We start from the raw sequence: 25,964 nt of genomic DNA, 5'->3' as shown, positions 1-25,964 counted from the left end.
TCAGTGAAAGAATTTTTTCTTGCAGCTGAAGTCAAAGTGATTGTCAACATCATTTGGAAAACTATACAAGTTAAAGAGTATCTGCAAATATGCAGCCAACTCACATTTTTTAATCAATGTAATTTATTCATGTCAAAGTAATTGTCACCCCACCCCACCCCCTCCGCTACACAGAGACGCACAAAATATATACAAATAGAGTGTGAATACGTTTAAATAAATAAAGTCGCTCTTGTTGAATATGATATGTTCTTAAAAACTTGTACCTTTATAAATCCACTGGCTATTGGGTTTCAAAGAAAAATTTATGAGAAACGTTAAAATAAGAAAAATAATACCTGACATAATGACACATATGCACAAGCCACACTCTGAGCAAACATTTAAAAGACAACTTCAAAGAATGTAATCTAATTGTGACATATAGTATGCTTTAAAGTTAGAATTCAGGAATATGCTTTTGGAAAAATATGAAGAGTGCACTGGTGCTTTTTTTTTTCTTGGGACATCAACTTATGAAAGTTCAAAAATGACATTGTTGCAACAGCATGGAGGCGGTTTAAATTTTAACCTGAAAAAGAGACAGGGCAAGGACAGACTCGCATTAATCTGACATTTTCTCCCCCGGGCGGGGCGGGCAGGATTTTAACAATGCAGAATTCATCAACGATGTCAGTTGTCTTACTGTTTGTACAACAAGTTTGTATAACATACTCTTTCCATTGTCTCCCTCCTAGTTCAGTATGGGGTTGATTTTACGCCATAAGATGAAAGAGCTTTCAGTAAACCAGTCTGGCATAGCTGGGCCTGGCATGACATTTTCACTGTAAGTGGGCCGTTCTCATCCAGCTCTGTGAAAAAGCAGGCGTCAGGCCAGTTTGACAGGACTTTAATCCCTGCATTAGGGACGATCAAACGCACCGAGTAGGTCTGAGCACTCCACAGTGTCCTGTTCAGCAGTGCAAATATTTCAAAGTGCATCAGGAGGACTTATGTAACCTTCAGCCGGCCTGGTCAAACAGTTCTCCCGGACGAATGTGACTTTTTAAAATGGTAATGCATCTGCTCTCTTTTCTCTCCTGATTGTAAAGAAATAACACAGTATTCCGGACTGGCGTTGCTGTGTGTCAGGAACTCTTGTGCTGTGACCTCACGAATCAGCCATCATAGTCAGTCAAGCGAAGCCACTGACTCCGTCTCTGTGATGATAAATAAAACTATGGTAGCTATATGTCGGAGAGAGACTCTCCTGGCTATGCTCTGGAAGAGCTAATCCCCTCCACCATCCTCCAAAGCCGTCATTTTTTTAGGCAGTGCCTTCTCTGCGCCTACACTGCGCGGGCTTCCGGGGCTACCTGGAGGCTGCACCACCATAAAGGGGTCGTCGGAGGTGGATGTGATGGTCTCCTTGGAGACGGCATGGCTCTGCTCTGTCATCTCTGGTTCTAGGATGAGCTCGTCTTTCTGGGAGGGCAGGCATTTCCCCCGCTGGTTGTGCAGGCAGAGCGGGTCAGATGAGTCCACCTCTTTGCTCCTCCTCCTCCTCCGCTGACGGTTCTTGTGGACGGCGCACCTCTCCGACAGGAAGACGGGGGAGGCGGATAAGTCATGCCCGGACATGCACGCCTTCACAGGCGCCTCCATGTTCAGCAGCAGGGTGCTTCCATCAGGGAGGTACAGGTGGTGATGGTTCTTCAGCAGTCTGTGGTGGAAAAGACAGCTGTCCTCATTGAAGACAATCTGGTGAAAGACAGTGGAGTTGGACCATATCATTTATGGAGTATAGTTATAGGAATACATATATGTACTATGTAATCTAGCAACCCTGTATATTTTCATGTAGCTCATACCTGAGACAGACTGAATGGATAACTTGGCAAATTGTGGTCAGATTCAGTATTAGCATGGGTATACTTACAGAGCCAAAAGCATTTCCCTCAGCGTCTAGACAGAGATAACGGTCACTTCTCACACCCAGTATGGCCAAGCGGTCTTTCAACTTTGCCTTCAGCAAAACTATACCTTTTTGGGTAAAACAAAAATTGTGGAAAGTTAATAATGCATAAATACAAAGAGCATTATCACTTCAAAATAACAGAGATTTTCTGTTGAAATTATGTTGCAAAACATTCTGTCTTCATTCTTTTCAAAACGAACTGCACTAAGGTTATGGAATATTAATGGCATACTTATGATTAGTGGTTTGGATTATGGACAGTTTATTTGAAGACAAAAGGAGACTCACTGTAAGAACTTTGCTTGGGTGTTTCCTTAACCTGGCCATTAGACGTGATTTCCAGGTAGAAGTTTCCGGTGTCTGAAGATATTTGTAGGTATACGTATCTTCTTAAACTCCTAAAGTCGGACCCGAGCAGCGGTGACGGACTGGGGAAAGGATCCACTGGTCCGAAGCCTTGAAGAGCTGCCAAGCAGAGCGCGAACAAAGAGGAGCGCGCGTTCAGGCTGGATGCGGCTGTCCACATGATACTTTGCATCTGCAAAAAATATTTTTCAGAAATTCAAAGGTTATATTTGCTGCTGTAAAACTGGTCGCAGCTTACGCCCAGTCAAAGACCGCTGCTAATCTGCTGTCTGCAGTTTTGGTAACGGTTATTTAAGGCCACCCTCGTCACTACTTGCTCACATCTTAAACCGCGTGTGATTGCTCAGCCCCCCCTGCCCGAGTTGATACATACCCATGGACCAGTGGAAAGAACGAAGCATGGAGAACCAGGCTTTCCCTCAAGTTTCTGTTTACTTTGACGACAGTTGGGGTGTTTTGCGCACAGCGGTTGTCCATTGAGCAATCATCGTTCACCAATCACCAAGTGACCTCATTTTTTTTTTCCAATTTCCCACGCGGGGTCTTTTTATGTTCTTCGGCAGGCCAACTGTACTTTATAAACACTCCGCTCGTGCTGTCGGGCAATGCTTTGCCCATTACTCCTGCAGCAGACAGCAGGCGGGTTTGTGCACCAAACCGCCCCATTGCAGCATTGTATCAAACGACGAAGACCGAAAAAAAAAACAGTTTAGACAATGAAAAATTGCAAAGCACAACACAAGTGGCACTGAAACCGCAACAAACAAGTGACAGTTTATCTTTTTATGTTTATGACCCTAAAATATTCTTGGGTATGAAGGCTACTTGTCTGATTTTTTCAGATAAATGTTTAAATTTCAGTTCTTTCATAGGCTATTGTGCAAGTTGTTTATTATGTTTCATTTTAGAGATCTTCTAAGCGTCAAATAATCATTTTAAGGCACACGTATTAAATTGTCATAATTTTAGTTTTATATTTTACGTTGTGGATTTATTAAAATTGCAATTTTGAGATCATTCCCATATATTGATAGTTTCGCTTAAAACGTTTAGCCTCGTAACTAAGCCGTAATCGTGACCTTACGTGGAAACAAAATAAGAAAGAAATGCTAATATTCCCTTATTAGCCGAACTAGATGGCGCACAGCAGAATCATTGTACTGTTCAAATCACAAGATTAATTACTTGACTGGCGAAATTCTGCACATCTAATCTCAATTTCTCTGGCCCAATATACTCGGCATCACATAAGATGGACTTCATCCATCACATTAAAATTTTATTTTAATAAATATTTTACAGTACATTAGATTAGATTTCAAGTCTGAAGGTTCGACTATCGTTAAGAAATGAGGCAGAAAAGGACATGAAGACCTCGTTTCACAAGGCATTTTCTCGAACAGACAACCCCCAGTGTCCTCTACTTTGGACTAGAAAGAGTTGGATTGTAAAATATGGTAGTTATGAAGAAGTGTGATTACGGATGGGCGTGCGTTTTATCATCGCGCTTTGAATAAGAAAAAGGCAGTTAACTCTGTAATAGGTTATTTGTAAGCCAATGTTGCGACACAGGCACTTCCTCAATTACGCCAGAAGAGGGTGTCATAACGCAAATCTTGCAATACTGAATGAACTGCCGTTGATTCGGTTGCTGGAGTGTGTTACATGGACATCGTTGCTATTGACCGGTGTATTCGTTAGTGGTTGCAATGGAACTGCACGTATCTTGCAACTTTCCTTCTTGGTTTGAAGGAGAAATATTTATCAGTAAATACCAATTATTAACCCTGACTCATGTCAGATTTCTGCATCTGTTATCTCTAGTACTGGTGTAACATGTGTGAACTGATAAAATAATACTGGTAATATTCCATAATCCAATGTGTACAAATTTTCTGTCATGTGTGCGTGTGCGCATCTCAATTTCTTGTCCAAAATGTGTTCTGTGTATAACAGACCTCCCTAAACCAGAGACACCTTGGAGAGTGCTACTCACCTGTGAGAAGTTTTGAAGATCGTTGCATTCAAAGCATGTGGTTGGTTGCAATTTATTTCCCTCTCAGTGACATAAATGCATGCAAACACTTTATTCCAACTGGACAGTGTGTTTCTAATGAGTTCAGGCCTTTAATAAATTGTGCCATTTTCGGGGGAGAGTCCAAGAACAGAATTGGAAGTGCTCCCGTGTAGGACGAGCCTGCCCCCTTCTGGAAGTTTTTTTGGGCTACATTTTGGGTAAGTAACGTCCAATTCATACATTGTGTTCCTGTTTTAGTCTCCATGCGTGGATCCACCTGTTTAATTCCCAAATTTTGCATCAAATTGTTTAAACTTTAACTACATGGCTAAATTGATTTGCACTTATAATAGCACTGGTAATTATCTGTTTGTTGTCTGCATACTGCAAGTATAAGTGTGTTTCGTTGTTATACATTCAAATCAGTGACTTACTCTCCATTGACTATGTGTGTTATGACGTCACACTGAAATACTGCGCTCCCGTACAAAAATGAGCCACTGCAGAGGACCCAGACACGACATGATGTCATTATACAACCTTCATTCAGTTCAGTTGTCTATTGTGTGCTATAGCCCTAAATTTTGTCTCTTGGTACCTAGTAAGCATTAATTTCTTCAGAATTTAAGCTCCCATTGTAAGGACCTGTGCTGTATTATTGTTGTAATTGGTGTGTCATTAATGGCATGTGCTGAACAATAATGATTATCTTGATGCTTGTGGACATGCCAGTAGAGCTTTGTGAGGAAACACAACTGTGATTTTCACAGTATTTTCACTTGGCAACAGCGGGCAGCGAACACTCAGTGGTTAATACAGAAGTACAAATGAACACTTTGACAACCCATAAAAAAACAAACTTTTATTGTTATTTCAGGAATACAGTAGACTGCTGTGCACAGCACATACGTACAAAAATAAAGGAAAACCACTTTTTTATTTTATATATATTAGTATTCTTACTATTATCATCATCAGCATCATCATCATTATCATCATCATCATTAGTTTTCAGAAACAAATGATTGGAGTAGTTTGTTTACTACTAATTTACAATCATTGTAACACATCGGAACTAAGGCAGAAGGTGAGGTATATGTGAATGAAGAGGAGGGGATCAGGTGCAGCACAACGCCCTCAGCTCAGGAATACAATACTGAGAGAACACACATACACACAAACAGGGACAAACAAACACACACACACGTATTATATATACACACACACACACACACACACACACAAAGCGGGATATGCATACGCACACAATCACACCCACAGACACATGCCTCCACACACACTCATACACTCATGCACACACACTTGTTGTCACACGCAGGTTTTCCTGTTTGCACATATAGACAGGTGGGAGTGAACACATACATGATAAATAAATAAATAAATAAATAAGCTGAACACGGCGTCCACCGCCTTCTTCCAGGGTGCCCGCGCTGCTCTGGCCAGACACGGAGGACACTGAAAGAACAGTTTTCCTCACTTTAATGTGTCACAGGGTGCTCTTTGCATACTGCAGAGCACGGCCCACCTCACTGACATGCACACTGTTTACAGGGAAGACACCTCTGTGCAGTAACGTTTTAGCTTTTATTCTTGAAACGGCAGTTACTTTGTTTTGTACTTTATCTCTTCTTTTTTTTAGCAGTCGTTTCACATTTGAGACAGAAAGAGGCACGCCTGACCCCAGCAGCAGAGCATTTCTGGCTGAACCATCTTCCCGTGATGGAACTGCTGTGCCTTGGTAGTCAGAGTCCTTTCTGTTCTTTTTCTCCGTTAAATGGCTGAGGGACGCAGCCACCCTCATATTTTACGTGAATGCCAAGCACTGTTTGGGATTGGAAGGACTGGAAAGAGGTAACATTAAACCAGTATGTAGGAAGTAACTGTAGATGTGAAAAAAGCATCTTTTGAAGGAGCAAAACATTACTTTAACGCAAAAGTATTGCTCCTGTCACCTTCTGATTTTGGCAATACAGTATAAGGGAGTTTTTCAATGCCACTGTGGTTGAATGGAACTCTGGAAAAAATCAGGAGAGGTCTTACACAAATGCACACTGTGATATCTGACCAATAGGAAGTATACATGGTTGTACACTCAGCCTAGCCTAAGCAAGTGAAAAGGTGTGAGTGAAAGTTCCTCTTTCTTGATTGGGACACCCTTGAACACATGACTTGGCACCATTTTGAAGGGAAGTGCTTTGAGCAAGTGAGTGAAAAAGGCAGTTTGGGATGCAGTTGGAGTTACAGTGTAATGTGACACACCCACGTTCAAGTGCTTTGGAGACCCCTCCCACAGTCTCCTGATTCTTTTAGAATCAGTGATGACCACTGACCCCTGACCCTCCTTGTTCTACATGCCACTACTGAGTCTGTTCAAGGCCCACACCCCGAAAGGCCCAGACAGATGCTGTGCCTGTCTGTCATCAGTTCAAGTGGGTACAGACAGCATTGTGAGACAATGCCGGGTGAGTCTTGAAGTGCTTTAAGCTTGTCTCACAGAGGCCTTCAGAGGCTGCTGCAGAAGCACAGCAAGCTGGCAACACAGAGTCTTCCAGTGATTGCTCTCTTTCTCTCTTTCTCTCTTTCTCTCTTTCTCTCTCTCTCTCTCTCTCCCTCTCTCGTAATGCGTCAGGCCTGCAGCTGTCCCACATGAATACATTCAGACGCTCGACACACCAGGGGCGGAAGCAGCCTCAAGCACACAGCATATTCACTACAACACAGATGCAAGAAAGTGCTCCCATTTCACCCTACTCTGACCAGATTCAGACTGACCTTTTTAAGAGTCACAGAAGCAGGAATACTCCCCAAAAAAAGGGCTCACGGCAGCTGAGCTGCTCTTTAGTCTTTGCGTTTTTATGTCTGTAGTTTCATGGCAGCAACGCATGACGGACAGTTTAGGAAAAACCACCAAGAAGTGATTACTGATGGCAGTGTCGCATTGACTGTTAACACCGCTCTATTTGTCTGCTTCAGATAAGCAGGGGCACATGTGTCCCTGCGGCAACATACACATGAACACAAAACATTTACAATGAACTCAACACACAAAGCTTCTCTCAGACTATAGTCATCCCTGCAGTGTGGTGTTCTTTCAGCTCATACTTAGTAGGTGAAGGAATAATTTGATGTATTGTGAGAGAATCAAAGGGAAGTAAAGAGGTGGTGGTGGGGGTGAATGGGGAGTGAGGGTGAGCAGGTCTGTGCTGTGGAGAGCTGGGTGCTGACCTTGGACTAAAATTCAATTAAGCAGGGAAGGAATCTCAAGGTCTTTCACAAACCATGGTTTTTACAGTGACAACTGACCAGCTCAGCAGGAGTGGGGGGTGGGGGGGGGGCAGTGCACAGGTATTTGGAACGTTGCCCATCACCAAATACCTTTCATGCTGAATAAACAGCACCTGCCCCAAGCAGTTTTCCAAGTCAAATAGGCCCATTCCTTTCCCCTTCTGGGGAAGGAGAGTGATTTTGTGCATTCAAGTAAACAGAGGGCACAGTGGGAAAAAAAAGCATCTCAGAGCATCTCAGATGAAGAAAAAAATGGCTCCGTGGCTCTCTCCTCCTACCCTTCATCCAAGATGTCATAGTCTGGTTCTCTCTCTCTCTGTCTCTCATTCTATCTCTCTCTCTCTCTCTCTCTCTCCCTCCTCCTCCTCCTCCTCCTCCTCCTCCTCCCCCCTCTCTGTCTCATCAGATTCACGTCCTTTTCATCTCTGCACTATTCTAATTTCGCCATGTCTACAGTCAGCTCTGTCATCGCAAATAACATTGTAGGGCGACTGTCAGAGGTCCTGTATTCTACAGTCGAGTGAGTAACAGCCTCCACCAAACCACCCCCACTGCACCATAGATAGGAGAGAGTATCACCTGCAGGACCACAGATGTCAGAGCGCCACCTACAGGACAGACTGTTTTGTCTGAAAGGTATTCAGCCATTACTAGTCAACCAATTAAGCAACCAATAAAGGCCCTGCTTTTCAATATTTATGATAATATATAATTAATTACGAGTAATGATGAATTATTATTATTGTCATTATTACTTTTTGCTTTCCAGACAACCTTATCCAGACTGGAGAGTCTACAGTGCTCTTAATACTATCTTGTAGAAAGCTATTCTGCTGAAGATTTAGTGGAGTCTTTGAGGTAAATATACCTCATAGCTCAAGTGTATGACACCCCTGTGCCCATTCAAGTGGACAGCAATGTCTACATCCTATTTAAAAAAACTTTTAGGGTTTCTTTGTCTTCCTTGTCCACAGTTTTCAATAAAAATCATTCCAAGCCCGAAACAATTTGCCAAAATACAACAATTCCTCCCCAGAGTTAAATCTCCGTGTTTAGACAGACTGGGATGGAATGGGCTATTAGGGGTAGCTGAGGTCCATGTGAGTCTGCTCACCCTGGGGGTCTAAAGGTCCAGCTCAGCACCAGTGATCTCCATCCAGCTCAGTGTCTCTATGATTTCAAAATAAATTAAGATACAATAAAAACTGACTGAAGACTTCTATTGGCTGGACCCCAGAGGGGTGTAGCCTGTCTACAAATGCCATTTCTGACTTTGGGTGGGAAGGGGTGGGGTGGGGAGTGGGGGGTGGGGGGTCACATGCACATTAAAAAGGGGGTTTGGTAAAGCTAAATACACCATCTCATTACAGGGGTGCTTCTTTTCCCCCTCAGGGCAATGACAGTGGTGACGGACAGGAACCAGTAAACGCTCCAGCTTCCCGAAGGCTTCAACACAGGGATAAAGTAAGCGGACATTCTGCTCAGCATACCTCCATGCGTCCATTTGCGGGTCGGGGTTGCGGCTCTTTTTTTGAGGTAATTAAAAAAAAAAAGTGTCCGTTTAAGTCATAAAAAGCTGAAGATATCGGTCACACCAGCGACAGGAGCCTTGGCTTCTACCAGTCACGGCAAGCACCCATATGAGGGAGAGAGAAGGAGCCAGTTCCTCCTCATCTTAATCAAATTAAGCAGCAGTAGCAGCGTGGCGTTCACCACTCTAATACAAAGTGAGCCCAAATATACAGAAATACTATTATATATAGTGTTTTTTTGCAGTCAGTTTGTGTTTGTGTATATACGTATATATATTCTATATGTTACCTGGGAGAGTGTCCACATGTGCAAAATGAGTGAGTTATATTCGCGGGAGGAAGTGTGTGACGGTCATGGCGGGCGTGGCCTTGTTGCCTCTCTTCAGCCGGCCGTGCTTGCTGAGGGCGATGTAGAAGCCGCTGTAAACGGACGACTCGTAGGCGTTGTAGTTGTTTGGCAGCAGGGTCTCCTTGAACTTGCACTCGTCGCGGAAGACTGCCTGAAACGGCCAAGGAAACGAGGTCAGTGAAACGCTGCGGGAGCAAGGCGGAAGAAACCGCACCGCGCAGAGGCAAAGAGTAAGACACACTAACGCACACATGCGCACGCACTCTCTTTTACTGCCATACTAACACACACATGCACATGCACTCATACATGTGCTCATATACACATACACTCACATGTATTCCCACACAAACACATACACATACACACACTCACACACTTACTGATATACATACACTCTCACATACTCCCACACTAATACACACACGCATGCACATACACCCACATGTACTTATACACATACACTCACATGCACACATGTACTTATACACACATACACTCACATGCACACATGTACTCATATGCACATACTCTCTCTCATACTCCCTCTCTCTCTCTTTCCCACACACACACACACACACACACACATACTCATGCATCACTGACTTTCCCTTTTGCTGGAGACTCTCCACCCGGTTTATCATGTCTAATGTATTCTCATTCACCCCATTAGATACTAAATGTGGTTTAACATTAATCCTTAAGCCAAAAGTGTAAAACTCCAAATTTAAAAAACCCTGCAAACAAAGGACTGTCTACTATCACATTCTGTTACTTTGTAGCACCACTTATCCTTAAATACACTGATGAAAAAATGAATGAATAGCTCCTTTCAGACACAGTAATTGAATATCCTGTAAATACAGAGTGCTGATTCGGTCTAATTCCGGGTGCACTGCCACCGCCTGTCCCCTGGCCAAGGTTTAAGACTCAGCAGAGATAAGCACACGGGCGACACAGGAAGGAAAGGAAAGATGCAAGCTAGCCTACAGCATGTAGATGTGCCATAATGAGAGACAGGTATACTGGAGCCACACTCTCTCTCTCTCTCCCTCTATTTCTGTCCCACAATACAGATTTCCTCCCTGCATGTGTGAGCAGAGTACTGTCCTGGTTGTTGTGCCAATCTGCCAGGCAGTAGCAGGGGGTCTGTACCCCACAGAGGATGGCCTATCCCATCCTCTGTCACCTGGCTGTGCATCTCTGTTCCGTGTAACACAAGCCTGGATGCAAAGCTGAAGGTGTGGTGGCATGCTGCAGACTCAAAACATAACGCCTTGGCTTCTGCAGTCAGGGTTTTCCCAATGTAGTAATGTGGTTAGGTGAAACGTCTGGCTCACCATTCCCCCATCACCCACCCACTGCAGAGTAGTAGAATCAATGCAGACAGGATCACTGGCAGAATGGTCCGTCACGTGAATCCAACACTCACAGCGGGTCTGCTAATTACATTTAAATTGGCAATGCAGAAAAAAAAATCTACGGCCATAGCGCATGCTCAGTTTGATGAATAATTCCCAACCAAGCAGTTAAGAATTATCAGCCGTATACATAAGATCACAACGATCACGTTCCCTAAATGAAATGATTGTGTTGCGAGCTGTCATCAAATCGTAAGTGTATATCTCTAACATTACCCATAGTATTACCCTTAAACGCCTAGCTAGGAAGCAGCCTATTTGAAATGTAATTTAATTAAAATGTAGAAATATTTTATTGCTCAAGTCAGAAATACGAATCTCCGAACTCCGAACAAATCGCTTTTCATTAATTGCGGAGACGGAATAACACTAAAATGTAATAAACCCTACTTGGTGTAACGACAATTCCGTTTCAATTTCATTAGTACCTTCAAATGAACATGTTCAACTTCTCCGAACTGGCGATTAACACAATAATCAGTAAGGGACATTGCGATGCATCAGACATCGGCTTGTTTTATTCTCTGGTAGCTGGCAGAGTCATTGCTGTAAGATAGTACAGGTTTGGGATTAGTCACACGGCCCTGGGAAAAGAGTATGTGCGCGCACTTCGGATGACCCGCTGCGGTACCAGAGCAACACAGTAAGGATGAGTGGAGCGGCAGGCTGAGGTCTCCAAAATCGCTATCGCCCGGGAAGTATCCATCTGTACTAGAAACATCTTTACTCTTGAATTGGCTAGGCGTCTGTAGGAGTGCAAATGTTACATCTTAAGGGAATGACTGTCAACTTGCTGTTGAGGGTTGCGCCCGCTGTTTTATTGCCTGTCTTTATTCCCCCGGTAGTTGTGTGTTGTTTGGAAAGCAAATTATAGATAATGGCAGCGAGAACATAGAACAGAACTGAGCTGTCGTCGTTCCAGCAGCAAAATCGAATCAGTTATCACAAGAAAGAATCTCTTTGGACCTCTCACGGAGATAACCATGTCATCAGTCAGGACAGTGTACGTAATTGCTTATATACTTTCATTTAAAGGTATATATCCCCCGAAAAGGTCTTTACAAGATAACACCAAAAGTAGTCTAACCAATTAAGTCTGGGTAATAGTTGCTCATTAATCAGTGACAAGATGTTTCCAGAACAGTCGCATATTAATTTTGCAAACTGGGCAACACTCGCAGACAAAAGATTGTACTATTGTCATCACCACCATCAACAGTATACCGCCTTATGATTCATAATTTATTAGTATTAAATATTTATAAGCGAGTGGTTTGTATATGTATATCAGACATCAGCACTGAGTTATTGTGATTATTTATATATATATATATATATATATATATATATATATATATATATATATATATATATATATTATTTGCCTGTATCAGTATATAGTTATATAGTACAGTATATAATAGTATGCCCCAAATATTATATTTTAAAAAAACATATTGAACGAACCAAACGTCGGAGGTGCAACTGAATTGATTTATTCCGTTTTTCATTGCACGCGTTCATGCACTCTCATACACGCACGGAGGGTAATGGATGCATTCCAAACAAAGACACAAAAGCCTGATTAATTATTACACGATGTTAATGCTCCTTCCCCCGAAACGGCATGGCAAAAACAAAAGAGAGTAATAAGTATGCACACCTACCGTTCCGTAAAGCCGTCCTCTGCTGTTCATTGCGACAAACCGGTCACTTTTCACCCCATACAAGCTAACCACTCCCCGCTCTACCGTGGAGATCTCTATTAGACCTAGTTAGACAAAACATCAGTTAAACACAGTAAAATCCAATCAGACGGGCACGACACAGCGATAGCTCTGAGGGAAACAATGGCATGAACTAAGCAACGGAGGGTGTAACCTTGCAGGTTGATACACTGAATGCATAGTCTTTGTTATGAATATATTCCACGCCGGGGATTTTTCCGTTTTATTCACAGGAATGTCGCTCATAAATGCAGTTTCTGACGTGTATGACTGGCCATTTCTGGGCCGCAGAAGGAGCCGGTGTAAAAATAAGTTGGCGTCTAAATTCGGCCAAGCATTCATGTCATGTTTGAGCCTGAGAAGATATTTAGCACTGATGGATACGGGGTTTTTTAATAGATTTGTCTTTGCTTCAGGAGACATCCAACGCTGCCTATGCGGCCAATTAAATATCATGCAAAATAACAAGGATACGGATGCGGCTGGAGTCGTAATTAATTGCTACCGTTCATATTATGTGCCGTCTATTGCATTACGTCTGAGGATGAAACTCACTGTACTGGTTCTCATTGTGTACACCGTTTATCCTGCCGTCCGGGAGGATCTGAAGGTGAAAGCCGATACCCACGTTGCAGTAAAGCTTCCGCACTCTCTTAATGCCCAGTAAATAGTCACTCTCCCAGTTCAGGTCCGATTTCTCCCCTGAGACCCCCAGAATGGAGCGGGAGAACAGGGTCTCCCATCTTTTCTCCAGTAAAGTTGCATTAGTCCTGCTTGGAATCGGATATGATGACACAATCGCCACTAGGAACCCCAGGAGAACAATCGCAGTCAACGTCCAGCGTGTGCTGGCCTCGTAGGACATACTGATGAGGAGCCTTTGCGCAATGGCCATCCGGTTTACCTTCGGGGCACGTGGTCAAAATTAATGGCCCTAAAAATACCACTCTTCTTGTTTTTCTTCCTTCGGCATGGTGGCAGAGGCGTATTTTTGGAAAGCAGATCAGGGTTTCGGGCATGAAACGACAGCCCGAGAGCAGTGGAGCAGAGGACGGAGATAGAGCGGCAGAGCTTGAGGTGGTGGTAGTGGTGATTACCATGTTTCGCAGCTCCACGCCTCTGGATGGGCAACGCTGGCCGTGGAGAGTACCACTCACCAAAAACCTATTTCACCTTGCCAGGCACGCGCATCTACATATGACATCACTCTGACTTCACTGCTGCTGCCCCGTCAAAAAAGTAGGAAGGGAGGGTGAGGGGAGAAAAGTTGCAAGCCAGCATGAGCGGAAACGCTGAACTGCAATGCCAACTCTGCGGGGAGTTCAGTCGAACGCTGTCACTCCACACGCGAGACAGGGGGAGAGAGAGAGAGAGAGAGAGGCGCCTCATTGGATGGCGTTGTGCGATCATGGGATGTGATGGCCACTTTGGCAGAGCCCAAATTGGGCCGGCGGTCATATGCCTGACGGGCTGCTTCCTTATTTAGAAGGAAGCTGTAAAAACAGTCCCGCAATCACCGGAGAGTGCTGGCAATCCTGAACCACCCCCTATGCAGTTTGTTTACACTTATATAATTGCGATATGATATCAGTGATACATATTGTGCATGATATATTTTCATATTTTTTTCAAATGTCAGTCTCAGGTGGTGCTGATATTAAAACAGAAACATCCTCAATACTCATATCCCATTCACTATGAAATGTGAAGAGCTTCAGCTGGGATGCCCCTCCCGTTAGCCCCCAGAGGAATCGTGGGAATTTTATTCGTGCACAGAATGCCATCCTCAAGAATGCAGGCGCGTCACAGGATAGCGCGTTTCCTTTACGCGCTTTTCCCCGTTTGTCCGCGTGTCACACCAGGTGCGCTAGCAGCTCGTGGAGAGGCGCTGTTACATTCAAAATGTTAACCGTCGCATCTATCAAAATGTCTTGAGGTGAAACTGGTGTTAACCTCTGGGACGAAAATTAATTAATAGCGATCTCTCGTTCTAATTAGTATGGAGAACTACGCGAAAGGTCAATTTTGGTGCGAAAAATAGCTGGATTTAAAGTATTCACAATTATAAAATACATTATTCGGCTTGATGACTTTACTCACGCTTTTCGTCAGAATCACGGTAAGGAGCTCAGCAGTAGATTGAGTAATGCGCTCGAAAACAAAATATAATAATTGCAATATATACTCAGTCTTGTGCCACAGTTACGTTACAGGTGGTCAGGTGTTTCAGAAGGAAGGTTGAGTAGAGGAGGAGAGAGGAGAGATATGGAGGACGCATGGTCAGGCATAGCCTTAAAAATGCATTAACATGATTGACATGTCATGCTGTCGAATTTCAAGTGGCAATGACCATGAACCAAAAAAGCTGGAAGGCATGGCATCAGCAACATGTGATCAAGTTATTCTAAAACATAAGTAAATAAAATAAGTAAATTGAGCAAATAATTAAAATGATCATGCAACATTTGTGTAAATGTAGACTGAAATTATTGTATGTTTTTGTTTTGAAAAGTCAGTAAGTAGCTGAAAGTCACAAACCTACAGATACTCTGTGGCGATTACAAACAGTTACTGGCCTCTCTAACTAGTTAATTTCCCTTCAGTTGTTTGCATCTGAACTCTGGCAGGTGCAGTGTAGTCCATGAATTGTTTTTTAGTTTCTCAGGGCTTGATACACAGATATTCCACCCAAATGCCCTAAGAAATTCTCACTTCTTTCCCGATATGACAGAATGCCACATAAAAGCAACTATCAGGGCACAGTGGACCTGTAAATATGACATCTTTCACAGCAGCACTTATTTTTATGTGCTATCCAGAGGGGCCAATGATCCCTGTCACAGTGCAGCTTTAAAAGTGTAAATTTATACAAAGACGGGCACAGAATGTGAAAACAGACTGCCCTTGGATCAGAACCAAGACCGTGTCTAGCAGTAATATATGACTGTATGTTTGAGACTCCACATTCAGTACAGTACGCAGGCAGCTGCTCTGAATCATATTTTCGCTCAAGTTACAGGTACATTTTATAGATTTTACTGAGGTAGATCAACTTTTCCTGAAAGCCAGTATAAATAGTATTTATTGCTTGTAGCATCTGACCCATTACAGTTAAATCTATATTTTTGTATATTATAAGGAAGTAAGTTTGGTTAGCAGGAATTATTAGATTTTTGTTCATGGTTAACCAACAGGATTGAGTGCTTGCTGCACAAGGAGATCAAATGTACGAACCTTCAATCAGAAACAGAGAAATTTTTACAATGTCTTTTTTTAACATTCCCATGCACCGCTTTCTTGTGACCGTGACATATCCAGTGAATCCAAAATTCCCACTTAAGCATCCAGTAAGCCTCTCACTTTGTGACGAAGCATGACGTCACTAAACCATCAATCCAGTGCTATCCCTGTCTAACTCCCTTTGCTGCAAGCACCTCACCTGTAATATTGGGTCATGTCCCAATAGTGTGTGAGACCAAGCAAGGAAATAGAGTGGTAGTGCCCTCAACTGTCTCCTCTGTGATCACTAGCTCAAACCTGCAGAGAAACCCATGCCAAAAACTGTATAAGGAAGTATAAGGACTGTATAAGTGACAGATTAACTATATAATGTATGACATACACCAATTCATCAGCTAAGTGTAATATGTATAATGTCTTCTTATGGAATGAGAATGCATTTTAGATATTAGAGCTAGGTATCTTGCCATTGGTAGATTGGAAATGGCTTGATTGGGTGCAACTACCTATGACTTTTAAGGGAATTGTGGCTTTGGATATGATAAGACTGTGTACATTCCCAGAAATACAGTATGCTCCCTGGAATCATCACAATGCAGTAACTCAAAATAAAAAATTCAAATAAGGTGCTGAAATGACTTGCTGTTTGCATAATCAATGACAACTGAATATATTAAGGCAGGCTAAAACATTAATTATCATAAAAGTGAGCAATCTGGCTCTGTTACAGCAGCTCTGATTAAACCAGGTCACATTCTGGTTATGTATATGACTGCTGTGGCAAAGCTGGCCAGCACTTTGCATATGAAAAGCCTCACATTTGTGTTACCTGAGATGCTTACAATACAATAAATCCATGTTTATATATTGTGAAGATGCCAGGGGGCACACTGCACTTCTATAAATATTAATTTTCCAACATTTGCCTTTACCATGCAGTGTAATAATTGGACCCAGTGACTCCCACAAAGTCGAGCATTTTGCAACATTATCGCACCTGAACATGAAAAAGTGAGAACACTTATCCGTCGATCACAAAGGCGTCGCTCGATGAAAATGCTTAAACTGTACCCAGCGTTTTTCTACGGCAGATAAACAGATGCACGGTGAAATAATTTGTTTGGATATATTGTATCAAGCACCTTTATATCTGCCTCATCATTTTCAAAGAACTGTTGACTTCATTCAGGTGAGGTATAGGGTAAAGGTTTAGTCAAAAAGCAGCCCATAATGGACTCGAACAGCAGAACAGAAAGAGGGCAGTGCCACAGCCTCCCACCTGCAGGGACCCACCCAGCTCTACAGCGCTCTCTACACACATTATTTATTACTTATTATCATTTATTTATTTATCAGGCACTCTTATCCAGAGCCACTGGCAAGGCCAGTATGGCAAGATGCATTAAATGCACGTCAGAGGGGCAGGAGGAAAGCTGGTACAGAACAGTCAATAGCGAAGTGATCGAGCATAGCTAAAGAAAACCCTGCTGAAGTTGCTAACATATAAGCACACGACTTGTAGTGTTTTGGGGGTGCGTGTAAGGGAATGACGCTCACGCAGGCGTTGGGCGGGTTGAGAGCAGGCTACCTCTGGAGGGAGCCCCTTGCTGCCGCTGCTGCAGATCTGCCGTGGAGACCTCTGGGCCGGCCCCAGTGCTGAGTCATTCCGTCATTCCAAAACACAGGAGATGTGCATCGGCCAATCGGCTCTGCCCCCCTGCTGACACCCTGTCAATCAGCCATGTTTCAGGAGGCCCGCAGATCTGGCCTCCCAGCACGGGGGATAGCAGAGTTGCCCTGGGAATGGCTCTGATATGATTAATATTAATTTCAGTAGAAAAAAGGGGTGTAATGAGCAAAGTTGGCTGTAGGTTTACACCTAAATGGGTAAAATGGGTATCATGAGCAAACCTAGTTCCATATTTGCAGCAGAAAAAGGGTGTTAATGGGCCAGCCTGGTTCCAGCCCTACAGAGGAAAGGGGGTGTAGTGAGCCAAACTGGTTCCAGCTCTATAGTGAAGGGGTTTAATAAGGCAGCATGTTTCTCTGCTTTAAGCTGGAAAACAGACAAATACCCTAGGTGTACCATCTCTGCATACCCAACAAGCAGGCAGGTCCTGCCCACACTGGTGTCAGTAGTACCAGGCGTGTGAATGGACATTTCCTTATTGTGGGTAGAGGAATAAACTGTTGGAATCAGAGGTGAGGAGAGACAATATGGTATATTAAATAACCCAAAACAAAATTAAATAAAGCCTTTTCAGTTAATTAATACAAACTGAACTATTAAACTATTTCTTAACATGTATAGTAAACACAAGTTTACTTACAGAGAATAATGGAGATTTGTTTCAATTGGACACCATCACTTGAAATATTTACTTTAAAATGAAAAACAATACTGTGTGTTAATGGTAGAATGCAAGTGAGTCACAATCTGTAGGTAACGTTCAATATGTGTGCAAAGTTGCCGCAGCAGAACTTCGAAACTGATTTTCTAAAACAGTCAATCTGGTTTTCTTGAGAACAGCGCCATCTAGTGTGAAGGATGTGGAATGTTAAACCTTTTTATTCTACAAACTGGTAATGAGTCCACTGCATTGCAGCAGACTCCAGTGTATTGTCTAACCTTCAGCACAAATTAGTCTTTTTCACAAAGAGCCACTTAAAAGATGATGCTGATTCATAGAAAAATGTAATTACATTGTGGCATCCAACAAAGTAACATTTGTCAATCTCAGATAAAATACTTTATGAATGCCAGGTCCACGGTATGCAAACACTAGAACACTTTCCACTGCAGAACTGCAAAGGCCCTGCATTGCAGGCTCCTTTCCTCCATGACTCAGAAATGACAGTGCAGAAGCACACACCTTATGCTTGGTTGTGTCACCTGCTCTGTGCTGCACTTTAAAGCAAGTCGGAGGAAGTAAAGAAAAACCCCATCAGATGCCCAGGGTAGACCTATGGGCCACTCCCTGGCAGAATGAAACACTCCCTGATAGACTGAGCCAGTCCCCGATAGACTGAGCCACTCCCGGGCAGACTGAAACACTCCCTGATAGACTGAGCCACTCCCGGGCAGACTGAAACACTCCCTGATAGACTGAGCCACTCCCAGGCAGACTGAAACATTCCATGATAGACTGAGCCACTCTCTGATAGATTGAGCAACCCCCTGGCAGACTGAAACATTCTGTGATAGACTGAACCCCTCCCTGGCAGACTGAAACATTCCCTGATAGACTGAGCCACTCCCAGGCAGACTGAAACACTCCCTGATAGATTTATCCACTCACCAATAGAATGAGCTGCTCCCTGATACACTGGCAGGTTGTGTAGTGAAAAAACAACTTTTTGTTGACAGAGTTGGTACCACTGAGGAAAACTTCATCTCAATTATCCAGCAGAAAGACAGGCAGGCAGGCAGGCAGGCAGGCAGACACACAAACACACACATACACACACACACACACACACACACACACACACACACACACATACACACACACACGCACACATACATACAAACAGAAATAAGGAAAAGAGTGGACTTCTCTTATTACCTACCAACTGGAGATGTAACGCTAGATGTGTATGTCTTCTTTTTATTTCATTATAAAAAATCAGCACCTACACAGATGTATGAAAAAATCTTACTAAAAGCTAAAAGACTAAAATCTGGCTAGAGACCACTTCCAACAGACCAACAGTGTCTGGTGTACATGAGGTCCCTGGCTGGTAAAGAAATGACACCATTACAGACACCTTTAAAAGAACACCAGTGAACACGTTATCCCACATCTCAGCATGTCCTCAGTGCTGCTATACTCTGCTCAATGTCAGTACTGACAGTACCAAAGAGCAATGACAGTCCACCCCAATGACTCAGGAAGTTTTTAATCCCTCACTGCACCTAAAGAAACGTGCTCCAGAAATAGAATGGAGTGACTAATGAAATATTTGAAGGTAACAGGTAAATAGGCAAGGTAAATAGATATTTATAAGAGGAATCTCTGAATACAGAGATTCGTAGATGGGGAGTCTTGATGCTTTGTTGAGTCAGAGCTCTGACACATTGATGGATCCTCTGTGTGTATCTGTTCCTCCCCCTCAGTTTCCCACCTGCAGAAACAAGGTCAGCCTGCCCCTCGCTAAAGACAGTGTGATGGATGTGGATCCTACATGATACAGTATGTTTATGCATACAAAGAGACTATTCATATCCTTATTCTGCATGCACACTGCTGGGTACATTCTGTATAGTAGTTAAAGTGCCAGTGTATGACAAGACAGCCCCCTGGGATCTGAACCAGCAACCTTCTGGTTACAAGGGTGGGTCCTTAAACACTTCAGTGTGCATCATATGTCACATCATATGTGTCATGGGATCACAGCTATGATTGGACATTAGTTTGCTGATGCAGAAATCTTCACTTTTTAAATAAGCATATGACAGCACATTTAAAACCATTGCACACCTTCATGTATTCATGAATTCAACATGTGTGCCTCTGTCTCCCCTGTGCCTTTTGGCTGTGCTTGTTGCCTCGGCCTCTGACCTGTGCCTCTCTCTGAGCTGGTCTTCTGTCTTTGATTCTCTGAGGTGGAATAAAGACATGAAAAGTTGAATGAGAGTGATGAAATTTAGCTGTGCTCAGACCCATTTGGCCAGTATAGTCCAGACAAACATTGCAGCAGAAATGTGTAGGTGTTCATAATCAATAAAGACTTTATTTTATGAAAAGACAACTAATAGGTATGGATTGGAGTGCATCTCCAGGGTTTCTGAGGAGGGTGACATCACTTCATGCCAAGGCAGAGATGCTGAGTCAGCGCATTTCAGCCGTCTGTATCTGCAGGCTTCCTCTCCCGGCTGCCTGACTCAGCAGTTCATTATCTCAGTTAGTCTCAGTTTGGAAAGTGTTAGTGGTGTGAAATTAGCAGACTCCTGCTGAATCACATCCTTCACACACACACACATTTGCATGCATGCGCATATGCACATATGTATGTAAACACGCTTGTGCACACACACTTCCCATAATACCCTGGGGGAGAATATTCCTGCTACGGTGCTCTTCCCGACGCTGTGCTTTCTCCTGCTCCAACACATGCACACCCTCCACAACCAAACAATCAACTGCAAAAAACACATATTTAAGAAGCTGTATTTTTATGTTAAAATACAGGTTTTCAGAGAACAGCCCCAGGCAAACAGTAGCACTTTCAAGCCATTGTCCAAGGTGACTGTCATAGACACAGCACTGTCTTTGGCTTGAGACCTTTGAGATGACCTACGTGAGTCGAGGGCTGCATGGGTGCCAGCCCTCAGGAACCTTTGCCAAATACAGAGTGCACCAGAGGGAAGAGGACAGACGGGAAAGGAGGAGGAAGAATACTGATGAAGAGAGAGAAAGGAAAAAGGACAACGTCCTGCACTGGAGGTTTAGATCCACTAAAGGAATAAAAAAAAAACTCATACAGGGAGCTGAGGAGGAGGGGAGATGCATACCATGCAAACAAATCTGTCCAGTGTAGTTCTGCGGGTGTGATGGCCGTCCACAAACAGACACCGAAACTGTATCCGTCATCACGCTCGGACTAAATTCTGCCATCTACCTACGGAATAAAATTTAGAAACCGGGTGCCCATCAATCTGTGCGTGCTGGACACATTGGATGTTAATGAAATGATTGAGTCCCTTTAAATAAGCCGGAGGGCCTCCGAGTCTGCATGCGGCAGCACGGGGAAATGCTAACGCTAATCCCGCATGCGGTGCAGCAGCGAGCCAGCAAGAGGGACGGCTTTTTATAAGCGCCTGACCAAGCGGCAGCAGAATTCAAATGCTATGACCATGACGCGCAACTGCATGTGGCCTGCCTGACCTTCTAAAAAGGACCAGCGTGTGTGCGAGGATGGCCTGTTCCGAAGGGGTAATTTGCCGTGCCTGAAAACCTGCAGTCTCAGCTTTGACCAACTTAACTGGACCACCTGCACCTCGGGGACCGGCTCCATCTAGCCCTCGCTGAAATGGCTGCGTTATGCGTGAGATGTGAAATATGTGAGAGGTTGCTCCTGTTTTTTAAGGAGCTCACATAAAGCTGCCCCGAGGCCGAGCTGGAGAGATGGATCGAGCCAACACTTACTGAGAAAGTCAGAATGTGTTTATCAGCTGCATTTGAAGAATCTGCTCAGCTCAGCTTGCAAACTTCCTGCTCTATTTTGGGATAAGGGTAGTCCCTGGCCCGGGTGCTGATCGGTGTCTCTGCCAGGGATAGGCCTCTGCCTCTCTGTCATCGTCCTGAATGTTCTCTCTCTCCGCAAAGCTGCAAACGGCACTCTGCACATCGTCACAGAACATTAACTCTGGTACGTTGGTGTGTCCTGTATTTCAAATCAAAACTGATGAATATCCGTGTCGCATTTGAACATAAAGGATAAAGTCATACCACCCTGTAGCAGTCTTACGGCTCAGTAGGGTCTGACCTGGAAAACCAGGTTGCTGCTGGAAACGGTGCTGGGTGCCAGGTGGGGGGAGGGGCAGTCTTCCGTCCAGAATAAATATAAAACCAATATCCGAGTACGGTGATGGGGACACTGTGCTGCAAGAGACACTGTCTTTCGGACGAGACCATAAACTGAGGTCCTGGCTCCAAGTGACCACATTACAAAACTCTTAATTATGGTAATAAAATGTGGGTCATGAAAAATACTCAAAGGTGCTGTGTGCAGAGAGAGAGTGTAAAGAGCAAGTGTGTGTGGGAGGGGGCAAGTATGACTTTAGGTGTCCCAGGCTAATGAGAAATCTGGTCTAGATCATCTCCTAAGAAAAAACTAATGTAATCAAATGCAGAAATGGAATTGTTCTGGTGGATTTAGATAGTTAATGATGTTCACCTATGATCAAGAGCTGACCAAGTCAAGTAATCCTGTGTCTTTGTGGGTTCACTACTAAAAAATTACAATATTGTAATTCACTATTGTTCAACAGGAAGCACTGTCAAACTGAATACCATAATATATTAAGCACTCATGGAATGCTGCAACATTCTTTAATTGTCTAATTCTTTTTTATTTTGGTAATTCATGCCATTAATGCTGTTTATGTATACCTGCCTTGTTTTAAGAATAAAATTATGACAGCAATTAGTAACTGAGTTTTTCCCACTATGTATCTGTGACCTTTGTCTTTCTACCATTTCTACCATTCCAGTGGCTACATGGATCTGCAGTCAGGTCAATCGTTGTTTGTGGAAACGTGGTCACAAGGTCATCTGGACAGCAGACCTCAAGTCATCGTGATGTCCCTCCTGTTCAACGATGTGGTGTGAGTGCTCTTTCCTGCAGTGAGTCAGTGTCCCTGCTAGCTGTTTTCACTTCTATGTCAAAACACTCTTCTTACAGAGTAGAGTGTAGTGAAGCATTGTGTGCTAAAAGTGGTAACAGCTCCTTACACCATAACATCTTTTTCTTGGTACAGGGACTACCCCAGTGAGGATGTATACGTGGTTTTCCCACAGGTGGGTGCCAAGGCGACCCTGTCCTCCAAAGGCCTAGGGTTTAGCCAGCACACACACACATGCACACACACACACACACACACTCACACAGACACACTTGTCATTCAGGTCTTCAGTTGTTTTACATGTCTCCATGCTGAGGGAAATCAAATTATCCATGTTAATTACATGGCAAGAATGGATTTGGTTTGTAAATATGTCATTATTTAATTTTTTTATTCTAATGATAAATGGAAGAGCCTCTTCTTAATGATCCTGAAAACAGTATAACATTTTATCAGCATTTCTGGTGAAGTGAAATTAAAAACAGGTCAGGAGAAGTAGCAGTAGATGGTGCTGTGGTGCACGTGAAAGCTGTCATACCTGTAGCAGCAGTTCATGTCAGCGTTTGGTACATACGTGCGCATTTGGTCATTGTTTGTGTGTTTGGCCAGAGTGAGTGTTTGGTCATTTTTATTAGTCAACTAGACAAAGATGTGACACAGATGTTGATGTGTGTGCAGCATGTGTCCCTGTCTGCACTGTGCGTGCATATGTTGCGTGTGTGTGTGTGTGTGTGTGTAACTATGTTTAGGTGTATGAAGGAGGAGCCTTTATGTGGCCCCCAAAATGGCTGATTTTGGAGGTTTTTGTCAGTATTGTCTTGTATGAAGTGGGCTCAATGTAAATGTGTTCTCAATTCTCAGTTGTTTTTGATTTGCCCTTTTAACAATAACAGAACTGTTCCATCAAGTTAATCTTGAATTGTGTAATATTATAGTTAGGGTGTAATTGGAATGTGCTTAGTATTAACCCCTTGTTATTTAACCTCTGATTAAATTCAGATGTGTGGCAAGAGATCAGGGTTGCTGGGTCTTGGTCCTTCTGTGTGTTATGTTGGTGTCTGTGAGACTGTGTGCACATGTACGTCCCCCTGTTTGGTCTGTGTGTTTTAGTGTGTGTCGTCCTGTTAGCTCTTCCCACGCTGCAAGGTTCTCTGGGGTGTTCAGAAGAAATCTGGACCGGCGCACTTATTATTTTAGGTGTAAGTGTGGAAGAGCAGACCTACCAAACAGATGAGGGGAGATAGAGAGCAATCTGAAACAGGAACAAAGTACTGAACCTCACTGAATGTATGCCCTGTAAGTCTAAGATTATCTATGACATCTCTGCTTGCGTTCCACAACTACGCACGGTCATTTTTTTTTTTCCAAACAGCAAAGTAGAGGAATGTGTATCATTTGCACACGTGTTTCCCAGACAGGGCCTGGCCCATAGAAAGTATTTTTTTTTTGGGGGGGTGGGGGGGGGTGGTTTCCTACAAAGACCATCTGAGTGTCTTCCAACTGGTTCATCCTGTTCCTCAAACTGTCCTTCATATAATTTCTATAGGCCATAAGTGAATAGCAGAATAGACATTGAGCAATCTGAGCAAGTAGAGCACGCCCTCTGTTTCAGTGATTGTTCAACTTCAACAGCATATTCCAGCCCCCCCCCCCCCCCCCCCCCCCGGGAGTGTTCCTCATGCCTTTTCACCTGCTATGTCACCTCCTATAGGGTGAACTACCTTTACAGGTGTGTGCTTAACTACAAACCCATTTATTAAATGGGTTAAGCTCACTGGTACCCTTGTGAAAGTCTAATTACAGGTTTATAGGTTATCTCAGTGAGGTCCATCCCAGATCCTCAATAGTTGTATAGTTGTATCATACAATTAGTTTTTTCAATGTCAGCCTGAATTATTCACAAGCATGAGGGAAATTCACAAAGACTCCCAAGGAGTTACATAAATATCCTGAAACAGAAATGGGTTTAAGAAGACTGCTCAATTTTGACTAAAAGGAAATTCTTTTTTCCCCTTTATGCAACTCTATTTTTGGAATCTCTCAGTTATATACTGTACACTGAAATAGGCTTGTCTCACCATGATGATCTTTGTACTTGCACAAGGAGCAATGAAGCAAGATGAATGCAATCCCATGATACACTTGTATGTAGCCAATGGCTATTTTTCACACCGCAAGCACCACAGCACACTCTAGCAGAGCGGGCGCTCATTGGATGAATGATATTACACCGCTGACATCATTCAAGCAACTCTCAGGTGCCTGACAGATCACAGGCTATGAACAGAGATGCAAGCCACCTGTGCCTACATACCCACCCCTATCCCCAGTGGAAAGAAGCTAGTTTGTTCTGCTGTGATGGGTTCCTGGTCATAGATTGCAGAGGACGTGGCTGGGTTTGCCGAAAATAAAGCTCTACATTTTGTCAAAAACTAGTACTATAACACATGCCCACTTTGGAGGGGCATATCGCTTCAACACTTACGTGTACATTGAATTGTTAGATTGAAAATAAAAAGCTCAGCTTGATTTTCAGAGTTTTAGGTAGAATGCCCACCCATTGCATAGGTAACATACAGCAAGCTGAGAAACACACTGCCAGAGATCTGAGATTGCACTTAATAATTTCACACTCTTTTAGTTATGTCACTCTCCATATCTTTGCATGGTGACTGGCACTGAAACCTGCCTCCAGTGTTAT

General features: G+C 43.4%; 2 protein-coding genes across 2 annotated transcripts; both read right to left on the bottom strand.

The window, feature by feature from the left end:
• Positions 1–453: 453 nt before the first annotated feature.
• On the bottom strand, positions 454–2,731 carry LOC118772198 (fibroblast growth factor 23-like). The gene is made up of 4 exons (XM_036520499.1): positions 2,697–2,731; positions 2,246–2,495; positions 1,919–2,022; positions 454–1,740 (listed from the first exon to the last, which is right to left on the bottom strand). Exons 2-4 carry the CDS (start codon positions 2,493–2,495, stop codon positions 1,270–1,272), a joined length of 825 nt encoding a protein of 274 aa, XP_036376392.1. The 5' UTR covers positions 2,697–2,731; the 3' UTR covers positions 454–1,269.
• Positions 2,732–8,941: 6,210 nt separating this feature from the next.
• Positions 8,942–13,580, bottom strand: LOC118772051 (fibroblast growth factor 4B-like). Its single transcript, XM_036520290.1, has 3 exons — positions 13,231–13,580; positions 12,616–12,719; positions 8,942–9,678 (listed from the first exon to the last, which is right to left on the bottom strand). The coding sequence occupies exons 1-3, from the start codon at positions 13,568–13,570 to the stop codon at positions 9,502–9,504; spliced, it is 621 nt and encodes a 206-aa protein (XP_036376183.1). The 5' UTR covers positions 13,571–13,580; the 3' UTR covers positions 8,942–9,501.
• Between the last annotated feature and the right edge of the window lie 12,384 nt (positions 13,581–25,964).

The sequence above is a fragment of the Megalops cyprinoides genome, chromosome 25, assembly GCF_013368585.1.
Source record: "Megalops cyprinoides isolate fMegCyp1 chromosome 25, fMegCyp1.pri, whole genome shotgun sequence".
Classification (NCBI taxonomy): Eukaryota; Metazoa; Chordata; class Actinopteri; order Elopiformes; family Megalopidae; genus Megalops; species Megalops cyprinoides.
This window is presented reverse-complemented; position numbering and strand designations above follow the sequence as displayed.